The sequence below is a fragment of the Pezoporus wallicus genome, unplaced genomic scaffold (genome assembly GCF_028554395.1).
Source record: "Pezoporus wallicus isolate ANWC-B61680 ecotype Strahan unplaced genomic scaffold, APGP_CSIRO_Pwel_v1 contig_7669, whole genome shotgun sequence".
NCBI classification, from domain to species: Eukaryota; Metazoa; Chordata; class Aves; order Psittaciformes; family Psittacidae; genus Pezoporus; species Pezoporus wallicus.
The window spans coordinates 57,385-81,358 of NW_026635696.1; the positions used below are offsets into that span (position 1 = coordinate 57,385).

General features: G+C 43.0%; 1 protein-coding gene across 1 annotated transcript in view; it reads right to left on the bottom strand.

Annotated features, from left to right (window-relative positions):
• LOC130592798 (ras GTPase-activating protein 1-like) overlaps nt 1-23,974 on the bottom strand; it is a 131,718-nt gene that overhangs the window by 40,387 nt on the left and 67,357 nt on the right. Inside the window, exons 10-13 of the mRNA XM_057397372.1 lie at nt 21,848-21,926; nt 18,495-18,615; nt 15,241-15,397; nt 11,139-11,226 (exon numbers count right to left, since the gene is read on the bottom strand). Coding sequence (XP_057253355.1) covers nt 11,139-11,226; nt 15,241-15,397; nt 18,495-18,615; nt 21,848-21,926 — 445 coding nt within the window. The remainder of the gene's footprint in view (nt 1-11,138; nt 11,227-15,240; nt 15,398-18,494; nt 18,616-21,847; nt 21,927-23,974) is intronic.

Here is a 23,974-nt window from a genome sequence, read left to right on the forward strand (position 1 = left end):
CTAATGGTCAATCAACAGACAATACGGATGCTCCATCCCCAGCAACAAGCATGGCAACCACTCCAACCCCAGCGAAAGATATTTCAGCCGCTCCAACCCCAGTAGCAGGCACTGCAGCTGAACCAAAGGACCAATCCATGCCACTATCAGTTGCCCCTATAAGCAAGAGGAGATGAAAACGAAAAGCATGAAGAGCAACTCATGTAGTGAAGGAAGATGAAGAAGACTCAATGCACAAACCAGAAACCAGAGGGGGTGACATATGAATGAGAGGAATAAGAAAAATTAGTACAAGGATCAGAGGAATAGGAAGAGGTAACGTCTCTATCCACAGCTACAGGTTGGGCAGATAAATGATACAGAGTAGCCCTGCGAAGAAGGACTTGGGGGTGTTGGTTGATGAGAAACTTAACATGGCCTGGCAAGGAGCACTTGCAGCCCAGAAAACCAACCGTATCCTGGGCTGCATCAAAAGAAGCGTGACCAGCAAGTCAAAGAAGGTGATCCTGCCTCTCTACTCTGCTCTCGTGAGAACTCACTTGGAGTACTGTGTAATGTTCTGGTGTTCTCAACATAAGAAGGGCATGGAGCTGTTGTTGCAAGTCCAGAGGAGGGCCACAAGGATGATAAGAAGGCTGGAACACCTCCTGTATGAATACAGGCTGAAAAACTTGGGGCTGTTCACCCTGGAGAAGAGAATGCTACATGGAGACCTCATAGCAGTCTTCCAGTATCTGAAGGGGGCCTACAAGATCAAGTGATTCACACAGAGTTGTGATCAATGGCTCAATGTCCAGCTGGAGTCCAGTAACAAGTGGTGTCCTCAGGGATCGGTGTTGGGACCGGTCTTGTTCAACATCTTTGATGACATGGACAGTGGGATTGAGTGTGCCTTCAACAAGTTTGCTGCTGACACCAAGCTGTGTGGTTCGGTTGATACGCTGGAGGGAAGGAATGCCATCCAGAGGGACCTCGACACGCTTGTAAGGTGGGCTGATGCCAACCTTATGAAGTTCAACCATGACAAGCGCAAAATCCTACACCAGGGTTGGAGCAATCCCATGTACAGCTATAGGCTGGGCAAAGAATAGATTCAGAGCAGCCCTGCGGAGAAGGACTTGGGGGTGTTGGTCAATGAGAAAATGAACATGAGCCGGCAGCACGTACTTGCAGCCCAGAAAGCCAACCGTATCCTGGACTGCATCAAAAGGAGCGTGACCAGCAGGTCGAAGAAGGTGATCCTGCCCCTTTACTCTGCTCTAGAGAGACCTCACCTGGAGTATTGTGTGCAGTTCTGGTGTCCTCAACATAAAAAGGACATGGAACTGTTGGAACAAGTCCAGAGGAGGGCCACAAAGATGGTAAGGGGACTGGAGCACCTCCCGTATGAAGATAGGCTGAGAAAGTTAGGGCTGTTCAGCCTGGAGAAGAGAAGGCTGCGTGGAGACTTCATAGGAGCCTTCCAGTATCTGAAGGGGGGCTATAAGGATGCTGGGGATGGAATATTCATTAGGGACTGTAGTGATAGGACAAGGTGTAATGGGTTAACACTTAAACAGGGGAAGTTTAGATTATTTATAAGGGAGAAATTCTTTACTGTAAGGGTGGTGAGGCACTGGAATAGGTTGCCCAAGGAAGTTGTGAATGCTCCATCCCTGGCAGTGTTTAAGGACAGGTTGGACAGAGCCTTAGGTGACATGGTTTAGTGTGAGGTGTCCCTGCCCATGGCAGGGTAGTTGGAACTAGATGATCTTAAGGTCTTTTCCAACTCTGACTATTCTATGATTCTACAAGGATGCTGGAGAGAGACTCTTCACCAGTGGTTGTAGTGATAGGACAAGGGGTTAACGGGTTAAAACTAAAGCAGGAAGTTCAGGTTAGATACAAGGAAGATGTTCTTTACTGTGAGAGTGGTGAGGCACTGAAACAGGTTGCCCAAGGAAGTGGTAAATGCTCCATCTTTTTCAGTGTTCAAGGCCATTTTGGACAGAGTCTTGGGCGACATGGTCTAGTGTGACCGATGCTGGGACAATGGGGCATATAAGAATTATGAGGAAGGAAAGCCAAGCAGCTCGGATCGCTTCCTAGAAAAGGAGAAATTGACAAAGTGACTGCAAAAGAGAAATGAGTCCTCAGCCTCTGGAGGCAGCTCTTGGCAGCTGTGAAGGAAAGTTATCCCTACAAGGACGAGGTTATATGTCGCACAGGCAAGTGGACCACAATGGAGAAAGGCCTCCAGTACCTGAGGGAATTATCAATTCTAGACATAATTTATCATAAATTGGATGCTGGGAATAAACCCGTAGATCCAGATGAAGTCAAAAGTACAAGACCCATGTGGCAGAAATTTACACGGACTGCACCATCATCATATGCCCACTCATTGGCATTAATGAGCTGGTGGTATGCAGCAGAACCAATAGCGTATGAAGTGAGTCATCAGCTCCAGGAGTTTGAAGATAATTTTGCCCCTTCCATCAGTTCAGTTGTGGAAAAACTCATTTCCCAGGATTGCTTGAAATTGAGAGACGATCTATCTATCTCCCCATATGTACAGACCTGCATCTCAGCTATTTACAGAAGGCACCCTATTGCTCGAGAGGGAAGATATAGGAGGTACATGCCACAGGCCACCCTATGGTTTTACCTGCTGAATCATGGAGAAGACATGAGGAAGTGGGATGGAAAACCCACCTCACTTGTGGAGAAATGAGTGTGTGAATTGAAAAGGAAAACAATGGTCAATGATGATCCTCCAAAGAAAGTCACTGCCCCAGTCTCTGGTAAGCAGTTTCCAGGATGGACTGGAAGAGCTGAATCCCTGTGTAGAAGTAAGTAAAGAATCTTATGATTGCTATCAGAGAGGCCCTGCATCCAGCCAGGTGGAAGAGAGGGAAAAACAGGTTTGCTGGACTCTGTGGATCAGATGGCAGGGCACGCCGGTCCCACAGGAGTATAAGGCTCTAGTAGATACTGGTCTATGGTGTATAGTGTACCCTGATGCCATCAAGCTATAAAAGAGTAGAACACATTTGTATTTCTGGAGCGACAGGGGGATCCCAACAGCTGACTGTACTGGAGGCTGAAATCAGCCTAACTGGGAAGGAGTGGCAAAAGCACCCCATTGTGAGTGCTCCAGAGGCTCCATGAATCTCAGAAAAAGTTACTTCAAAGACCCAAAAGGGTACCAACGGACTTTTGGTACAGCTATCTTGGAGATGGAGGAAATAAGCAACTGTCTACCTTGCCTAGTCTCTCAGAGGATCCTTCTGTTGTGGGGCTGCTGAAGGTCAAAGAACAACATGTACCACCCGTGACCACAACAGTGCACCAGGGGAAATATCACACCAACCAAGGTGCCCTGATTGCCATCCATAAGCTGATCTGTCAATTAGAGAGCCAAGGAGTGATCAGCAGGACCCATTCACCCTTTAATAGCCCCATATGGCCATTGTGAAAGTCTAATGGAGAGGGGAGACTAACAGTAGATTATCATGGCCTGAAAGAGATCACACCGCCATTGAGTGCTGCCCTGCCAGACATGCTCAAGCTTCAATATGAACTGGAGTCAAAGGCAGCCAAGTGGGATGCCACAACTGCTATTGCCAATGCATTTTTCTCAATTCCTTTGGCAGCAGAGTGCAGGCCACAGTTTGCTTTCACTTGAAGAGTTATCCAATGCATGGAACACCAGCAATACATTAATGATATCATTGTGGGGCAATACAAGAGAAAAAGCTTTTGAGAAAGAGAAGAAAATAATCCAAACCCTTCTGAAAGCTAGTTTTGCCATAAAACAGACTAAGGTCAAGGGACCTGAACAGGAGATTCAGTTTTTGGGAATAAAAAGGCAAGATGGATATTGCCAGATCCCCACAGATGTGAACAGCAAGATCACAGCAATGTCTCCACCAACTAATAAGAAAGAAACACAAGCTTTCTTAGGTGTTTTGGGCTTTTGGAGAATGTACATCCCAAACTGCAGTATGATTGTAAGCCCTCTCTATCATGTGACACAGAAGAAGAATGATTTCAAATGGGGCCCTAAGCAACAAGAAGACTGTGAATAAATTAAACAAGAGATAGTTCATGCAGTAGCCCTTGGACAGGTCCAGAAGGGGCAAGATGCGAAAAATGTGCTCTGCAACACAGCCAGGAAGAATGGTCCTACCTGGAGCCTATGGCAGAATGCACGAAGGGAGAGTCGAGGTCAACCCCTCGGCTTTTGGACTAAGGGATACAGTATATCTGAGGCCAGCTATACTCCAACTGAAAAAGAGATACTGGCAGCCTATGAAGGGGTTTGAGCTGCTTCAGAAATGACTGACACCGAAGCACAGCTCCTCCTGGAACACTGGTAGCTCGTGCTGGGCTGGATGTTCAAAGGCAGGGTCACCTCTACACATCATGTGAGTGATGATACATGGAATAAATGGGTTGCACTGATCACACAATGAGCTCGAATAGGAAATACCAGTTGTCCAGGAATCCAAGAAGTCATCACGGACTGGCCAGAGGGCAAAGATTTTGGAATGTCACCAGAGAAGGAGGAGGTGATACGTGCTGAAGTAGCCCCACCATATAATAAACTGTCGGAAAAAGAGAAGCAATATGACTTGTTTACTGACGCGTCCTGCCGTATAATGGAACAGCATCAGATATGGAAGGCAGCTGTATGGAGTCCCCTGCGACAAGCTGCAGAAACTGCTGAAGGAGAGGGTGAATCGAGTCAGTTTGCAGATGTGAAAGCCATCAAGCTGGCCTTGGACACTACTGAACAATAAAATGTCCATTACTTTATCTCTATACTGACTAATGGATGGTGGCAAATGCCCTGTGGGGGTGGTTGAAGCAATGGAAGCAGAGCAATTGGCAACGCAGAGGTAAACCCATCTGGGCAGCTGAACTGTGGCAAGATATAGCTGCCTGGGTGCAGAACCTGCTGGTGAAGGTATGCCAAGTAGATGCTCATGTAGCCAAGAGTTGGGCCACTGAGGAACACCAGAAGAACCAATAGGTGGATAAAGCTGCTAAGACTGAAGCGGCTCAGACGGATTTAGATTGGCAACATAAGGGTGAATTATTTTTAGCCTGGTGGGCCCATGATACCTCAGGCTAGAGATGCAACGTATAGATGGGCTCATGATTGAGGGGTGGACTTGACCATGGTCACTATTGCCCACGTTATTCATGAATGTGAAACATGTACTGCAATTAAGCAAGTCAAGAAATTAAAGCCTCTCTGGTATTATCGACAATGGCAGAAGTACAAATATGGGGAGGTCTGGCAGATTTACTATATCAATCACACTCACACCGACCCGCCAAGGCAAGCACCATGTGCCAAGGTGGAAGCAACCACCAGATGGCTAGAAACACGCTGTGCCCCACGCCACTGCCTGGAACACTACCCTGGGCCTTGAGAAACAAGTCTTGTGGTGACATGGCACCTCAGAGAGAATTGAGTCAGACAATGGGACTCATTTCCGGAACAACCTTAGAGACACTTGGGCCAAAGAGCATGGCATTGAGTGGGTACATCACATCCCCTACCATGCACCAGCCTCTGGGAAAATCGCATATTACAATGGGCTATTAAAAACTACACTGAGAGCAATGGGTGGTGGGACTTTCAAACATTGGGATACACATTTACAAAAAGCCACCCAGTTGGTCAACACCAGAGGATATGTCAACAGGGCTGCCCAGCCCAGTCAGAACTTTTCCATACTGTAGAACGGGATAAAGTTCCTGTGGTGCACATAAAGAATTTGTTGGGGAAGACAATCTAGGTTATTCCTGATTCGGGTAAAGGCAAACCCACTCGTAGGAGTGCCTTCGCTCAGGGACCTGGATGTACATTGTGAGTAATGCGGGAAGATGGGGAAGTCCAGTGTTTACCTCAAAGGGATTTAATTTTGATGGAAAACAGCCAATGGACTCAATTATATGAGGTTGCCTGCTATATAACACTTCTGTAGCCCACCAACTAAATGCCCTTCTCTCCCACTCTGGGCTTTGAAAAGAAAATATGTGCTGTCATGATCGTCAGCAGCGTATTAAGTCATGGGAAAAGCTGGCAGCAGCAGTAGGAGTCGCCCAGTACTGCCCTCAGGTCATCATCGAGTGAACCTGTCTTCCCTCTGATCATCACCTCAAGAAAGAATGAATTTTGGTGAGACCAGACAAGTTCAGTGGTGTCATCAGCCCGCAACAATCCAAGACTACACACTGTCTCTCCTGTCCTGAAAGACTCCTATGACAGATGAAGCCCGACATCATGGACTTAATGAACTCAGCAAAATTTTTAGGGATGGTCCATGGACGAAGGAATGATATCTGTCTGTTTGTGTGTATGTATATATGGGTGTAAATATATAGATACATCAAGAGACAAGAAGCGACAGTATACTGAAAAAATTGTGGGACCTGAGCATGATGCAAATGGCATGGAATAAGGGGTGGATTCTCTCCTGGGTTCAGCTGTAACAGTTACTTTTCTCCTTCTTAGTAGCTGGTGCAGTGCTATGTTTCGGCTTTAGTCTGAGAACAATGCTGATAACACACTAGGGTTTTAGTTGTTGATAAGTTATGCTTAAACTGAACAAGGACTTTTCAGTCTCATGCTCTGCCAGGGAGGAGGGGCACAAGAAGCCAGGAGGAAGCAGAGACAGGACAGCTGACCCAAACTAGTCAAAGAGATATTCCATACCAGAGCATGTCATGCCCACTATATAAACTTGGGGGAGTCACCCAGAAGGCCCAGATCACAGCTCAGGTTGGGCTGGGTGTCGGTCGGCAGGTGGTGAGCAATTGTATTGTGCATCATTTGTGTTTATTGTTGATTTTTTCCCTTTCCTTTTTAGTTTTATATTCCCTCCCCTAGTTATTTCCCTTATTAGTAGTAGTAGTAGCAGTTGTTTTGTATTATACTTTAGTTATTGGATTGTTCTTATCTCAACCTCTGGGGTTTACATTCTTTCAATTCCCCTACCCATCCTGCTGGGAGTGGGGGGGAAAAAGTGGGGGAATGAGTGAGCAAATGGCTGTATGGTTCTGAGTTACCAGCTGGGCTTAAACCATGACATATATACCTTTTATATTACTTTCCACATTTTTAAAATACAGGTACATTATATATTGCAGCTGTTCTCAGGTAAATTAATTTGGGAGTAAAGTTTTGGCTTTCAAAACCTTCCACAAAAGGAGGAACTGCCCACTACGCATCACATTTTTATTAGCTTGCTTTCTTTTTCAGATGAGGAAAAATAAATAAAGAACCATAGTATCTACTAAATAAGTGTTTCTTAGATACAAAGTCATCTTTATTTCCTTACTAACAGGGAAGCTGTCATGGTTTAAGTGCAGTCAGTAACTCAGACACACGCAGCCCACTCGCTTATTTCCCCCCCCTCTGCTCCCGGAGGGATGGGAAGGAGAACTGAAAGAATGTAACTCACACGGGTTGAGATAAGAACAGTCCAGTAACTAAGGTATAACACAAATCACTACTGCTACCACTAATAATAATAATGATAAGGGAAATAACAAGGGAAGAGAATACAACTGCTCACCACCTGCCAATACCCAGCCTGACCGAGCAGTGAACTCGCCCTTCTGGGTAACCCTCAATTTACATCCTCAGCATGACGTACTGTGGTATGGAATGCCTCTTTGGCTAGTTTGTGTCAGGTTTCCTGTCTCTGCTTCCTCCCGGCTTCCCCTTCTCCCTCCCAGCTTCCCCTCCTCCCTGGCAGAGCATGAGACTCAGAAAGTCCTTGGTCAGTCTAAACATTTGAGCAGTAACTAAAAACAGCAGCATTGTCAGCGCTGTTCCCAGGCTGAAAGTCAAAAAACAGAGCTGCACCAGCTACTAAGAAGGAGAAAAATGATTGCTACTGCTGAACCCAGGACAGAAGCCTATCCCATTAAATAACAATATTTAAAGCAGCAAGTATGAACAATGCACCATATTATGCACAACAACATTAGCATATGAGGCTAACATTCTACATTGCATTCATTTAATGGTTTGTACAAACCTCAAAAAACATGCAATCCATTGGACAACGTAGGAAGTCAAGGAAGAGGGCCAGGAGACCTGCGTGGCTAAATAGGGAATTGCTGGGTACGATCAAGTAGAAGAGGAGAGTTTACAGGTCATGGAAGAAGGGGCTGGCCACTTGGGAGGAATATAAGGCTGCTGCTAGAGGATGTAGGAAGGCAGCTAGGATGACTAAGGCCTCCTTAGAATTAAACCTGGCGAGATGGGTCAAGGACAGCAAAAAGAGCTTTTTCAAATACATGGCAGATAAAACTAACACCAGAGGCAATGTAGGCCCACTGATGAACGGGATGGGTGCCCTGGTGACAGAAGATACAGAGATGGCAGAGTTACTGAATGCCTTCTTTGTCTCTGTCTACTCTGCTGCAGGCAGAGGAATGGGTTACAGACCGGTTGAGCAATCTGGACATCCATAAATCCATGGGTCCAGATGGGATGCACCCGCGGGTGCTGAGGGAACTGGCGGAAGTCATTGCTAGACCACTCTCCATCATCTTTACCAAGTCTTGGGAAACGGGAGAGGTGCCTGAGGACTGGAGGAAAGCAAATGTCACTCCAGTCTTCAAAAAGGGCAAGAAGGAGGACCCGGGTAACTATAGACCGGTCAGCCTCACCTCCATCCCTGGGAAAGTGATGGAACACCTTATCCTTGGTGCCATCTTAAGGCATATCAAGGATAAGAGGGTTATGAGGGGCAGTCAACATGGCTTCACCAAGGGGAAATCATGCTTGACCAATCTCTTAGCCTTTTATGAGGAAATAACACGGTGGATGGATGATGGCAGAGTGGTGGATGTGGTCTACCTTGACTTCAGCAAAGCATTTGACACAGTCTCCCACAGCATCCTCACAGCTAAATTGAGGAAGTGTGGTCTGGATGATCAGGTAGTGAGGTGGACTGCGAACTGGCTGAAGGAGAGAAGCCAGAGAGTTGTAGTCTATGGGGCTGAGTCTAGTTGGAGGCCTGTAACTAGTGGAGTGCCTCAAGGGTCAGTACTGGGACCAGTATTATTTAATATATTCATCAATGATTTAGATGAGGGAATTGAGTGTACTATCAGCAAGTTTGCTGATGACACTAAGCTGGGAGGAGTGGCTGATACGCCAGAAGGCTGTGCTGCCATCCAGAGAGACCTGGACAGGCTGGAGAGTTGGGCAGGGAATAACTTGATGAAATATAACAAGGGAAAGTGTAGAGTCCTGCATCTGGGCAGGAACAACCCCAGGTTCCAGTATAGGTTGGGAAACGACCTGTTAGAGAGCAGTGTAGGGGAGAGGGACCTGGGGGTCCTAGTGGACGACAGGATGACCATGAGCCAACACTGTGCCCTTGTGGCCAAGAAGGCCAATAGCATCCTGGGGTGTATTAGAAGGGGGGTGGTTAGTAGGTCGAGAGAGGTTCTCCTTCCCCTCTACTCTGCCCTGGTGAGACCGCATCTGGAATATTGTGTCCAGTTCTGGGCCCCTCAGTTCAAGAAGGACAGGGACCTGCTGGAGAGAGTCCAGCACAGGGCAACAAAGATGATTAAGGGAGTGGAGCATCTCCCTTATGAGGAAAGACTGAGGGAGCTGGGTCTCTATAGTTTGGAGAAGAGGAGACTGAGGGGTGACCTTATAAGTGTCTATAAATATATAAAGGGGGAGTGTCACGAGGATGGAGCCAGGCTCTACTCAGTGGCAAACAATGATAGGACAAGGGGTAATGGGTACAAACTGGAACACAAGAGGTTCCACTTAAACTTGAGAGGAAACTTCTTCTCAGTGAGGGTGACGGAACACTGGAACAGGCTGCCCAGGGAGGTTATGGAGTCTCCTTCCCTGGAGACATTCAAAACCTGCCTGGACACATTCCTGTGTAACCTTATCTAGGTGTTCCTGCCTTAGTATATCAACAAAACTATCCTTCTGTGAAATGTTACAATGTATAAACAGCTCTGTCTTCTGAGAAGTATCAGTAAAACATCTGACTTGTCTGAACCAGTATCATTTTATAAAAGAAATCCTATTATTCTATATAAATGCAGTGAACATCTCAAGTGTTAAGCAAATCTAAACCAAAAGCAGATTATACCAAATGTTCAGAAAACAGGACAGGATATTCTGCCTACTACACATTCCTAAATAAAATGCATAGCCTAACTTCTAACACAACAGGTATATCTCGGAGCTCTGGAATACCAAAACAACTTTATGAATAAGAACATTATCATATCTTCCATTTGCTCTTCTGGTGTTGAGTGACTTTTAGAGAATTAGACTCCATTACTACAATTTTTAATCAGCAAACACGAATTGCTAGTGAGCCAATAACTGAATGATAACAATGTAAAACAAACAAAACCCAACCCTTATTTTTTATGCAAGAGCAGGGCCTAAGACTATAAACAATGACCAATTTATGGAGAGTACAAATAACTGTTAAAGGCTCAACAGATTCTGATTGGTGGGGATACCTGCATTAGCATTTTAGTTCAGAATGTGCTCTTGAAGCAAAACTCCCACTTATCATGCTCTCATTCATTACATGGAAGAGTGTAGGAGAGAAAACAATTTTTTTTTGGACTGAACGAGTGTCGTGGTTTAAGCCCAGCTGGTAACTCAGAGACACACAGCCTCTCTCTCATTCCCCCCCTTCTTCTTGGAGGGATTCTCCTGGAGGGATGGGGAAGAAGGGGGGGGAGTGAGCGAGAGGCTGCATGGTTCTGAGTTACCAGCTGGGCTTAAACCATGACAGTTCTTTTTTAACTACTACAGCTGAACCCAGGACAACTACTCCAAATGATATTCTCCAGAAATATCTAATGGAAATGGAAACTAACGGAAGTTCAGTCCATAGGACCGGATTAGAGCTTGTCCAAGGTAAAATCCCTAAAGTGCAGGTAATGTACATACTGGTTTCTCAGCACCAACTATTTCCCTTACAGATCTGTTACTGTTGCAGGGTAATATTTGCAGGGTAAACATAGCCACCATCTGTGGTATGCTTGCTTTCTATTAGAGAAGGATGATATCATTAAACATGACAAAACAAAAAAATACTTTCAAAATTATATTTACCAACAAAAAGTCTCACCTGTGCTTGTTCTGGAGTTTCTCCTGCAAAGTAAAAGATGTAATGCTCTTCACTGAAGTGCTGAACTACTATCTGAAAACAGTTTGGCCTTAAAAACAAACAAAAAAAAATGTAGGGAAAACCCCAACAAGAAAAGTTTCTACATGCTTCAAAAGTGCATTTTGGTTTGAATGAATTATGTAATTTCAAGAAAATTGCACTGCAGTTCAACTAATTTCCTTAAGAATATTTAAGAAACTTGAAACAGCTTGTATTGAATACGCATGTATACTGACATATAGTTGAGGCAAAATACACCTAATAACATTAAAAGACTTGTTAATGAGGACTATTCCTCAGAAACATTTTAGATGATGCACAGGTTCAGCATTAGTTCAGAACCACTTATTGATGCATTATGGATTTGTTGTTTTAGGAGTTCAGGAAACTATATTAACATAAGGAATTCCTTACTGGGGCAATGCCAACCTCATGAAGTTCAACATAGCGAAGTGCAAGGTCCTACACCTGGGCTGGGGCAATCCCAGGCACAACTACAGGTTGGGCAGAGAAGTGATTCAGAGCAGCCATGCGGAGAAGGACTGGGGGTGTTGATTGATGAGAAACTTAACATGAGCTGTCTCCAGTGTGCGCTTGAAACCCAGAAAGCCAATCATATCCTGGGCTGCATCAAAAGAAACTTGACAATCAGGTCAAAGGAGGCGATTCTGCCCATCTACTCTACTCTTGTGAGACCCCACTTGGAGTACTGTGTGCAGTTCTGGTGTCCTCAACATAAAAAGGATATGGAACTGTTGGAACAAGTCCAGAGGAGGGCCACGAGGATGATCAGGGGACAGGAGCACCTCCCGTATGAAGATAGGCTGAGAAAGTTGGGGCTGTTCAGCCTGGAGAAGAGAAGGCTGCGTGGAGACCTCATAGCAGCCTTCCAGTATCTGAAGGGGGCCTACAGGGATGCTGGAGAGAGACTCTTCACCATTGATTGTAGTGATAGGACAAGGGGTAACTAGTTCAAATTTAAATGGGAAGTTTAGATAGGATATAAGCAAGAAGTTCTTTATTGTGAGGGTGGTGAGGCACTGGAACAGGTTGCCCAAGGAAGTGGGAAATGCTCCATCCCTGGCGGTGTTCAAGGCCAAGTTGGACAGAGACTTGGACGACATGGTCTAGTGTGAGGCATCCCTGCCCATAGCAAGGGGTTGGAATTAGATGACCTTAAGGTCCTCTCAAACCTTAACCATTTTATGATTCCATGTTTCCATGATTCCATTATCTGAATGATTTCCACAGCTGTCACCACCAATCAAACGTGTATTGGATCCCATACTAATCATTCAATATGTGTGATATAAACTTCTAAACCTTTAAATGCAATTATAACATCTTTATCATTTTATATATCTATACTAATTTGTCAGGAAGTGTTAAAAATATTTTGTACTGCTACATTACAAGCTAAAGTGCACACTTGATTCATGGCCTTCCACATTACCTTCCAGGGAATTTAGCTCTCCGAAACAGAGTTACATGAAGTATCTTACTTCACTTGCAAATGGTGTTTCAGTTTTCCTTTCTCCCCCTCCATTTCTTAGGGAAATACTGGTGTGGCATTTTGTGGCCATGCCCACAGGAGTATGGGGGAGGGGGGGAAGAAGTAGACAGGTCAGGGGCTACTTAAATCATTGTTGCCAGAGACATGTGAAGCTACAGCCCTCACTGTTCTGAGTAGAGGGGAAAAGTAGTTTTTGCCACCTACTTAAAATATAAGAAGAGGAATTTTGTCTCCATTACAGTTCTTCACCAACAGCTTTCCCAAGCAGGTGTAAATATGCATTATCATTCTACCCACATTTTTAGTGTTACTTATTACCCAACTACATTTGAAAACACAGTACAGAGTTTCTTAGAAGCTGCTTAACAGACAGTCACCATTAACCAAGAATGTTCCTTGTTTACAGTTTACACGAAAGCTTCCTGCATAATTGCCAACTTACATGAGGAACATTTCAGTAATTGTTATTTTTTTAATGGTACTCTCATATCTATGGCTCCTCCTTGCAATAGTTGAGTAAATTTTTCAAAATTATTAAGTGCATAAAAATTAGATTTTGCAAGAACACCAGATCTTTGCATCTTAAGGAATGCCACTAATTCTAAACACCTATCTTCACATTATGTCTGTGAAAAGACTTAAAGTTGATTAATTACTTTTTATATATATTAAGATGCATGGAATAACCAGAGCATCTGTTTAATGAGTTTTTCTCTCTGTTATTAAAAAATAATAGGATTTGTAGAAGTAAATGCATTGTTTTCCTCTATAGCACACAGGAATGCACTTTTTTTTTTTGTAATTAACAATTTAAAAAAATAAAATATGTGACATGCTTCATCTTAGTTACCGATGATATGGAAAGTGTTTTGATTCCTGTTTGACCAACTAATCTCCTATGACAAGTTGATCAACCTGGTTGATGAGGCAAAGGCTGTAGACATTGTCTATCTGGACTTCAGTAAAGCATTTAACACTATCTCCCACAGCATTCCCCTGGAGAAAATGGCTGCTCAGGCCTGGATAGGTAGATTCTTCGCTGGGCTTGAAACTGGTTGGCTGGCCAAGCCCAAAGAGTGGAGGTAAATGGTATCACATCTAGTTGGCAACCCGTCACTAGTGGTGTCCCCCAGGGCTTGTTATTAGGGCCAGTGTTATTTAATATCTTTATTAATGATCTGGATGAGGGGATTAAGTGCACCCTCAGTAAATTTGCAGGCAACACCAAGTTGGGAAAGAATCTTGATTTGCTGGAGAGAAGGAAAGCTCTGTAAAAGAATCTGGACAGGCTGGATCGATGGGCTGTGACCAATGGTATGAGGTTCAACAAGGCTAAGAGAGCTGGGTCCTGCACTTGGGCCACAAAAACCCCATGCAACGCTACAGAACTGGGGAGAATTTGCTGGAAAGATGCCCAGTGGAAAATGACCTGGGGGTGCTGAATGGCTGAATATGATCCAGCTTGTGCCCAGGTAGCCAAGAAGACCAATGGCAACCTGGCCTGTATCAGAAATAGTTTTGCCAGCAGGACTAGGGCACTCAGCACTGGTGAGGCCACACCTCGAATCCTGTGTTCACTTCTGGGCCCCTCACTACAAGAAAGACATTTGAGTTGCTGGAGCGGGTCCAGAAAAGGGCAACAAAGCTGGTGAAGGGCCTAGAGCACAAGTCTTATGAGGAATGGCTGAGGGAACTGGGGTTGTTTAGTCTGGAGAAGTGAAGCTCAGGGGGTACCTTATCGCTCTCTACAACTTCCTTGAAAGGAGGATGGAGAGAGGAGGTGGCTGGTCTCTTCTCCCAAGTAATAAGTGATAGGACAAGAGGTAAAGGACTCAAGCTGCACCAGGGGAGGTTTAGACAGGATATTATGAAAAATTTCTTCACAGAGATTAATCAGTTATTGGAACAGGCTTCCCAGGGAAGTGGTGGAAGCACCGTCCCTGTAAGTGTTCAAAACCCATGTAGATGATGCCCTTAGTGATATGGTTTAGTGGTGGACTCAGCAGTCCTGGGTAAAGGTTGGACATGATAATCTTACAGGTCTTTTCCAACCTAGCTGATTCTATGATTCCATGATAATATTTTTAATGTCTGTAATATGAAATGTGGAACAATTAATACACAATATTGAAAAATGGCAATGCAAAAGGCCAAATCATTATCACATTATATTACATGAGAAAATCTTAAGACTAAGTTCTAAAATGTCTTACTAGAAGTTGTTTATGAATTGTTGTTAGCAATCAAGTTGCCATGGCTTAACAAGTTACCATTAATCAGTTAAGTATGTCCACATATGCTCTTGCAATCCACACCAACTATGGAATAAAATGCAGTATGAAATGAGTCACAGTGCTTTCATTTCACAATCAGCAAAACCTAAAAAAACCCCACATGATGACAGTGACCAGGACTCAGGTGTCAAAAAGCAATTTATTGTACCAGGCCAACTTGTTCATTAGTGACATATTGTCTGTATCTTGTATATGCCTCAAACTAGTAGTTAACCATCCTGCTGCATGTACAAGAATTAAAAAACAAGAGTCCTACCTGCCAAATAAACTGTCATGTACTCCATAGACTGAACACACACTAAGGTCTATTAATCCTTTAGGCTTTGTGGCTCGTTTTTCACTTTCAAAATAAATAAGTTGGGCATCATTTCCCTCCAATATAAAATACAAGTTTTTCCATCTCTTTCCTTTACCTGTAAAGAAAGGAAGTAAGAAGTTACAATATTGTTTTGAAGAAAATGCAAATTTTGTAAATGGAGAAAAAAGGTTAGTGAGGTTTTTGCCAAAATACAAACAGAATGATGTACAGTTAATCATGCTTAAGCAATAACATCAGTTACACATACTCATTTTTTTGTAGCACACAGTTAAAACTAGACTCTTCATAGATTCAAGTACAATTTTAAATGGTGCTCTAAACATTTTCATTAATCTCAGCAGGATTATGCAAGTGCATATGAGATCCGTTCATATCAGTGGGAAGACCGTCTATACAGTTTGCAAATAATGTGTGATGCCCTAAGTGATCCAATTTATTATGGTTATTTAAATTAAGAAATAGATTTCCTTTGACATGAGAAAATTATTCATAAACTCTAATCATAAACTCTGATCAGCATAAAAGATTACATCACAATATCTTAAATCACAAAGACTGAAGAGTAGAAATGGGAATACAATACATACAAACATGGATCAAACCCATGCCTCAAACACACCTATATCAAAAAATTTGACCAGTTCCACATGTTTCAGGAAAAAAAATAATAAAAAATGAATAACCAGAGATTTATATGTCAAGGTTTGTTAAAAGACACGTTAGATGTATTTGTAAAAATATGGATTTAGCCACTGACTAAACCAAAAATAAATCATGCATTGTTTAATGTCCTCTGAATTGCAACTGATAAGGAACTTTCTGCAACTAATTCTTACATAAACCAAAGTACCTTTTAGAAAAACATTCAGCTTTAATTTTTTACTTGATCATCACAGATCCACCACAGCACTTCATAAATAATCACTAGCACTCACAGTTTTGGAAAACTGACATCCAGTTATTATACTCCACTAGATGGAAGAGTGATTTTATTAAATTTCTGTTCTATATGCAGGTATGTGCATCTCTCCACACCTACTCAGTACTCCTGCTTGCACATTTAAGGTATCTCATTATCTCTTTTAGGGATAACTTAAAGTTCATTCCTACCACATCCCTCTACACCTCTCAGAATTAGCAGTCTCAAGAGAAGAGATGCATTCCTTGCTTTATTCAAAGGTTCTAGTTTTTATTGCATTTGAATGAGTCTTCTAAATTTGGCCATATTTAAATGCTTACCTTCTGTGTCAGTGACACTAGATAATGGTCTGTGGTGAAACACACAAAAATAGAAAAGTATTGTTTGGCACAGGTTGTGGGAATATAACCTTGAAAATAGGGGAGTTAACACCACTGTTAGCAAAAGGCAGTCTTATACCAGTTGCAAGACACATGAGATAATGATCCGTGGTGGTTCCTCCCTGAAAATCCCCCAAAAGTCCTGAAGTCCCCTTTGGAAATCCCTGAAAAGTCCTGTGAGATAGTAACTGCACAATTGTGGCAAAAAGCTGTAACTGGACACTCCTTCCGATGTAGGCTGGCCCCCTACGTCGGAATGAGTGTGCATTTTTGCTAGGATAAAAAGCCCGAGCCTCATGCAGTGCGAGGAGGCAGACCTTCATACCACCCAGGTCAACACTGCCTCCGTGGGGACGCCCACTAACGTTGAGCCTGTCACCTCGCACTGCGATGATGTCTCTCGAAGCAGATTTCCTGATCATAATCACATGGTCTTTGGGGTTGGTAAGATAACCAAACATCAGAAATATCCTTTACTGTATTCTTTGCTATCTCAGCATTTTCCTTTCCATAGTCTTCTTGTATAAATAAACTAGCTGTTTTTCCTCATTATGTTGCGTTATTCTCAACCCGAAATCCCCCAGTTCTGGAACACCTTCTTTCTCACTTTTGCTTGCTATCCAGACAATGATCTGGTAACTTATTGTTTTAGCTACTGTCTTTGTCATATGCAGAAACTTTAATACTTTTGGTTTTGTTTATTTTTTTTATGTCAACTTTTAGAAAAACTAAAATAATGATACTTGGAAAGGGACTAGCTTCCTTGGCACTTCAAAATCCTGGTAATCTTCCAGTGATATATTGAAATGAGTCAAGCAGCTTTGAATCTAATTATTCTATGCTATGTTGACTGTGTAAGCGTTAGAATCTTAAAAAAGTCTCCATGTACCTTGTACACCAGAATATACATTTTAAATTAAACTTGGAGTAATGTGTACAGTTCTGGTGTCCTCAACATAGAAAGGACATGGAACTGTTGGAACAAGTCCAAAGGAGGGCCACGAGGATGGTAAGGGGACTGGAGCACCTCCCGTATGAAGATAGGCTGAGAAAGTTGGGGCTGTTCAGCCTGGAGAAGAGAAGGCTGCGTGGAGACCTCATAGCAGCCTTCCGGTATCTGAAGGGGGGCCTGTAGGGATGCTGGAGAGAGACTCTTCACCATTGATTGTAGTGATAGGACAAGGGGTAACTAGTTCAAATTTAAATGGGAAGTTTAGATTGGATATAAGCAGAAGTTCTTTATTGTGAGGGTGGTGAGGCACTGGAACAGGTTGCCCAAGGAAGTGGGAAATGCTCCATCCCTGGCAATGTTCAAGGCCAGGTTGGACAGAGCCTTGGGTGACATAGTTTAGTGTGAGGTGTCCCTGCCCATGGCAGGGGGGTTGGAACCAGCTGATCTTAAGGTCCTTTCCAACCCTAACTCTTCTATGATTCTATTATTCTATATTTTCTAAGTTGGAATAACAAAATTAAACCAGCTCTGGTCTCCAGTGAATGTACTGATTTACATTAATCTAGCTCTCTTTAACCCATGTGATCAGCTTAAATTTAAACAAGGTGTGCATTAAATATGAATGCTTTTTATCAAAATGTACTTAATTTAATGAGTCTAAACATTTCCTTTGATAAAAGGAGCTTAATTTTTTGTCATGCTTTCTGTCTGTTTTTTTTTGCAAAAACTGCCAATCCACATTTTTATATTGCATGTCATTTTATGTATTATGTCTTTCTATCTATGTACTTCTTCAGGAAAAAGAAACTTTCATACAGGCTTTCTACCACCATTTGCTCACTTCAATTTTGCCTCCACTAGTACCAGTACTACACAAAATATGCATCAATAGCTCCATTTTTTTAGAGAGAAACTTTTCATAGAATCAAACGGAACTCACTTTTTTTTAGAAGATATCCTTTCTTGACAATATTTTTATAAAAAGCATCCTTTGTTTTGTGACGAATTGTATTGTAGATTTCTTTTCCATCCACTGTATCATTAAGCACTTGTTCTTGATACTGGGAAAAAAGGAAGAAACCAACATTTTTTTAAGTTCAGAAACTGCCATGAAACAATTGCACAATATGAAGCTGCAACTGAAATTTTATTAAGTGCTAACAGTTATTTATTATTATTCTCTTCTGTGTCTTAACAAACTAATATAATTTAATACAATACCTTTGCCCAAAATATAATATAACTTTAATGTGGAATGATTTGGCCAGAATTATGAGAAGAAAAATAAGGCATAAATACAGACCAACTTTCACTAAGTAACATGTGTATTTATTTTTTTAACTCTAAATAGAAAGCAGCATCTTTCATGGTGATTTATGTGAAATTTACACAATGCTATTTAGCTTCTAATTGTCTTCTACCAATACTTTTGGGACTGAGTAATTAAGGATAAACTGTGAATCAACAAGAATGATGCAGTTCAAAATTAAAACTGAATGATTAACACACAAAATTACACAATCCGTCACTAATCTTATTAGCACTCATGTCCTAAATGAGTATCATTCTAACAAAAAACAGTAGGAGAAAGTAGAAACAGGAAATAGAAAAAGGATAAATTCACATAGAAAACTATGATCTGGAAATGTAAATACCAAGCTAGAACAGCCAAAAGGCAAGACAAGTTTGACCTTAAAAAGTCAGATGATTGGAAAAAAAAATCTTTAGCCATAAGAAACAATGAAAAGCAAGTCTGTCAAGCAGCAAGAACAGTATTGAGAAGTGATATATGCACTGGCTCCATAAAAAACACTCTGCATTACTCCCTTCGCCCCCATATGTCTAAAATTATGGTTTTGAACAACATGACAAAGGCAAGATGACAGGATCATAGAATCATAGAATAGTTAGGGTTGGAAAGGACCTTAAGATCATCAAGTTCCAATGCCCCTGCTATGGGCAGGGACACCTCACACTAAACCATGTCACCCAAGGCCTCGTCCAACCTGGCCTTGAACACTGCCAGGGATGGAGCATTCACAACTTCCCTGGGCAACCCATTCCAGTGCCTCAACACCCTTACAGTAAAGAAATTCCTCCTTATATCCAATCTAAACTTCCCCTGTTTAAGTTTTAACCCGCAACCCCTTGTCCTATCACTACAGTCCCTAATGACGAGTTCCTCTCCAGCATCCTTCTAGGCCGCCTTCAGATACTGGAAGGCTGCTATGAGGTCTCCATGCAGCCTTCTCTTCTCCAGGCTGAACAGCCCTAACTTTCTCAGCCTATCTTCATATGGGAGGTGCTCCTGTCCCCTGATCATCCTGGTGGCCCTCCTCTGGACTTGTTCCAACAGTTCCATATCCTTTTTATGTTGAGGACACCAGAACTGTACACAATACTTCAAGTGGGGTCTCACAAGAGCAATTTAGATGGGCAGGATCACCTCCCTCGACCTGCTGGTCATGCTCCTTTTGATGCAGCTCAGGATACAGTTGGCTTTCTGGGCTGCAAGCGCACACTGCCCGCTCATGTTCATTTCCTCATCGATCAACACCCCCATGTCCTTCTCCGCAGGGCTGCTCTGAATCTCTTCTCTGCCCTACCTGTAGCTGTGCCTGGGATTGCTCCAACACAGATGTCATAGGTGCTCCAGGATATGCTCCAGCATGTCCAGGATACATGCTCTTTGGGAAGGAGAGGCAGGGGAGACAAAGAGGAAGTGTCACCCTAATTGCAGGGTACCAGGTGGAGGGCAGAGCTCCACCTGGGGATGAATGAAGATCCAACAGAGAGATTACAGGTCAGGATTAAAGGGAAAGAAGGGACAGGGAATATGACAGTGGGGGTCTGCTACAGTCCACCTGACCAGGAAGACCAAGTGGAGGGGGCCCTCTGCAGAAGGATAGGTGCAGCACTGCATTCATAAGCCCTGGTCCTCAGGGGGGACTTCAACCACTCTGATATCTGTTGCAGGGACAATACAGCACGGCATAAGCAATCCAGGAGGCTCCTGGAAAATGTAGATGATAACTTCCTTCTCTAAATAAACCAATGAGGAGAGGGGCTGTTGGACCTTGTTCTCACCAAAAGGGTGGGACTGGTGGGGAATGTGAAGCTTGAGGGCAGCCTTGGCTGTAGTGACCACAAAATGGTAGAGTTTGAGATCCTTAGGGCGGCAAGCTCACTACTCTGGACTTCAGAAGAACCAAGACATTATTCATCATATTTGAGAAGTCGTGGCAATCTGGTGAAGCTCCTGCTGACTGGAAAAGGGGAAATATAACCCCCATTTCTAAAAAAGGAAATAAGACAGACCCAGGGAACTACATACTTGTCTGTCTCACCTCAGTGCCTGGCAAGGTCATGGAGCAGATCCTCCTGGAAACTTTGCTAAGACATGTGGACAATAAGGGGGTGATTGGTGACAGCCAACGTGGCATCACTAAGGGAAATCGTGCATGACAAATTTGGTGGCCTTCTACGACAGGGCTATGGAATTGGTGGATAAGGGACCAGCAACTGACATCATCTACATGGACTTGCGCAAGGCCTTTGACACTGTCCCACATGACATCCTTGTCTCTAAACTGAAGAAACATGGATTTAAAGGATGGACCACTCAGTGGATAAGGAATTGTCTGAATAGCCACACTCAAAGAGTTGTCGTTAATGGCTCAATGTCCATGTGGAGACCTGAAACCAAATTTCTAACCATCAAAACAGGAAAGTTTGAGAATAGATAGGGAACAAAGTATAGAAGTACTTTAGAATTAGCTATAACTTTATGAAAAACTAAACAATGTGATTTATTATCAGTGATCTCTTAGAATGAATTTACGCTACAGGGCAACAATGTTCCAGAACACACCCTGTAATCCCAGCCCCCTGATCATCTCTGAAGCTTTTCTGTGCATGTAGGTTTCATCTGGGGGAGAAAAGATACCAGACACAGAAGAATGGAGGGCAGCCTATTTCCCCCAACCCCAACATAGTATTAAGGCACAGCACTGGTTCAAACAGGGACCAGAGCCGGGGGCACAAGACAGAGCATTTACACCCCAGAGCACAAACAAAGCTTACCATATGTTCTGTTTACTACAAGCCAACCTTAGATAAGTGAATGCATATGAGGATAAAATGAAAGAAACACAGAAACTGAAAACAAAAATTCAGGATGGGATTACGCATTTAACTATCATGCATACCTCAACTGCAGTCCTCAAATATTTATAAAATAGAAAATGAATTAACTCTATCATCAATAACAAGTCCTCAGAGATAAAATTTTACCTGCATTGGAACAGGATCTTTAAGGTAATATCCTTCAACAATCTGGTCTTTTCTATAATGTTCAATGATCTCAGCAATACTGTTCAAATAAAAAAAAAAAAAAGATTTAAAATGTTAAATCAGTTAGTTTCTCCTCTGTATGAGAATTTGGTTTTCTATTCAATCATACTACATTTCCTCAGAAATTTATAATAAAAGTCAAGTGTTAAACATCATAACCTTTAGAGTGATGACAATTTACTAATACATTGAAATCAAGAAAATTTGCAGAACTGTACTCATGATGTATTAATTCTAAACTACACAGAAAATTTTCAGACAGTTGTTCAAAATTACTGTATTGGGTCTGGCTGGGATGGAGTTGATTTTCCTCATAGCAGCCCTCATAGTGCTGTGCCCTGTATTTGTAGCTAGAACGTGCTGATAACAAACCAGTTGTGGCTACTGCTGAGTAGTGTTCACACAGCATCAAGGCTGTCTCTCCAACCCTACTCCTCAAAGGCCAGCAAGCTGGGGGTGGGAAAGAGGTTGGGAAGGGACATAGCCAGGACAGCTGACCCAAACTGACCAAAGGGGTATTCCATACCATATGATGTCTGCTCAGCAATAAAAGTTAAGAGAAATGAGGAGATGGGGCATTTGTTATTAAGGTGTTTGTCTTCGAAAGCAACTGCTATGCTTACTGAGGCCCTACTTCCCAGGAAGTGGCTGGACATCACCTACTGATGGGAAATAGAGAATAAATCTTGTTTTCCTTTGCTTCCACATGCAGCCTCTGCTTTTCTTTAATAAGCTGCCTTTTTCTTGACCCACGAGTTAATCTTATTTTCTCCCCCTGTCCCACTGAGAAGGGGGATTGAGAGAGGGAATTGGTGGGCACCTGGCAGCCAGACAAGGTCAACCCACAACAATGCCCCATGAGTACGCTTTATTTTCTACATTCAAGTAACACATGTGCATTTCTCAGCTCTCTAGCAAAACTGCTATTCTATTAATAATAATTTTCAAAGTCCTAGAGAAATGAGGGAAGAGGAATGGGAGATACTTCAAATTGTATAAAGGAATTTTTTTGAAAGAAGACAGTAGTGGGAAATAAAAAAGTTTTTCAACATGGATTATGCAGGTTATACTTCAAAATCACTGAGCTATCCTGTTTATTTAGCTCCCCAGTCAGTAACGCTCTTCTACAGGGAAGAATTACCAGAATCAGGTTTAAATTGTATTTTGAAGGACTGGGAGAGAAGTAGTGACAGATGCAAGTTAAAATACAATTGCTCTTATTTTTGCAGTAATTGAAAGTTATGTTGTAATAAAGAGAAACAACATTAACATACAGATGAATGAGCAGAGAGCAGAGTAGAGGGACAAGGATACCTCCTTCGACCTGCTGGTCACACTTCTTTTGATGCAGCCCAGGATACGGTTGGCTTTCTGGGCTGCGAGCACACACTGCCGGCTCATGTTCAGCTTCTCATAGACCAACACACCCAAGTTCTCCACAGGTGCTCTCGAACCAGTCTCCACCCTGCCTGTGTTTCTGCTTGGGATTGCCCCAACCCAGGTACAGGATCTTGCACTTGGCTTAGTTGAACTTCATAAGGTTGGCATTGGCCCACCTCTCAAGAGTGTCCAGATCCCTCTGGATGGCATCCCTTCCCTCCAGCATATCAACTGAACCACATAACTTAGTGTCTTCAGCAAACTTGCTGAGGGTGCACTCCATCCCACTGTCCATGCTGCCAGAAAAAATGCTGAACAAGATTGGTCCCAATATTGATCCCTGAGGAATGCCAATCATCTCAGATCTCCATCTGGACATTGAGCCATTGACCGCAACTCTTTGAGTTTGGCCATTCAGACAATTCCTTATCCACTGTGTGGCCCATCCTTCAAATCCATGCTTCTTCAGTTTAGACATAAGTATGTCATGTGGGAAACTTTCAAAAGCCTTGCACAAGTCCAGGTAGATGATGTCAGTCGCCAGCCCCTTATCCACCAATGCAGCAGCCCTATCATAGAAGACCACCAAATTCATCAGGTACGATTTCCCTTAGTGATGCCACATTGGCTGTCACTACCCCCATACCATCCACGTGTCTTAGCAAAGTTTCCAGGAGGATCTGCTCC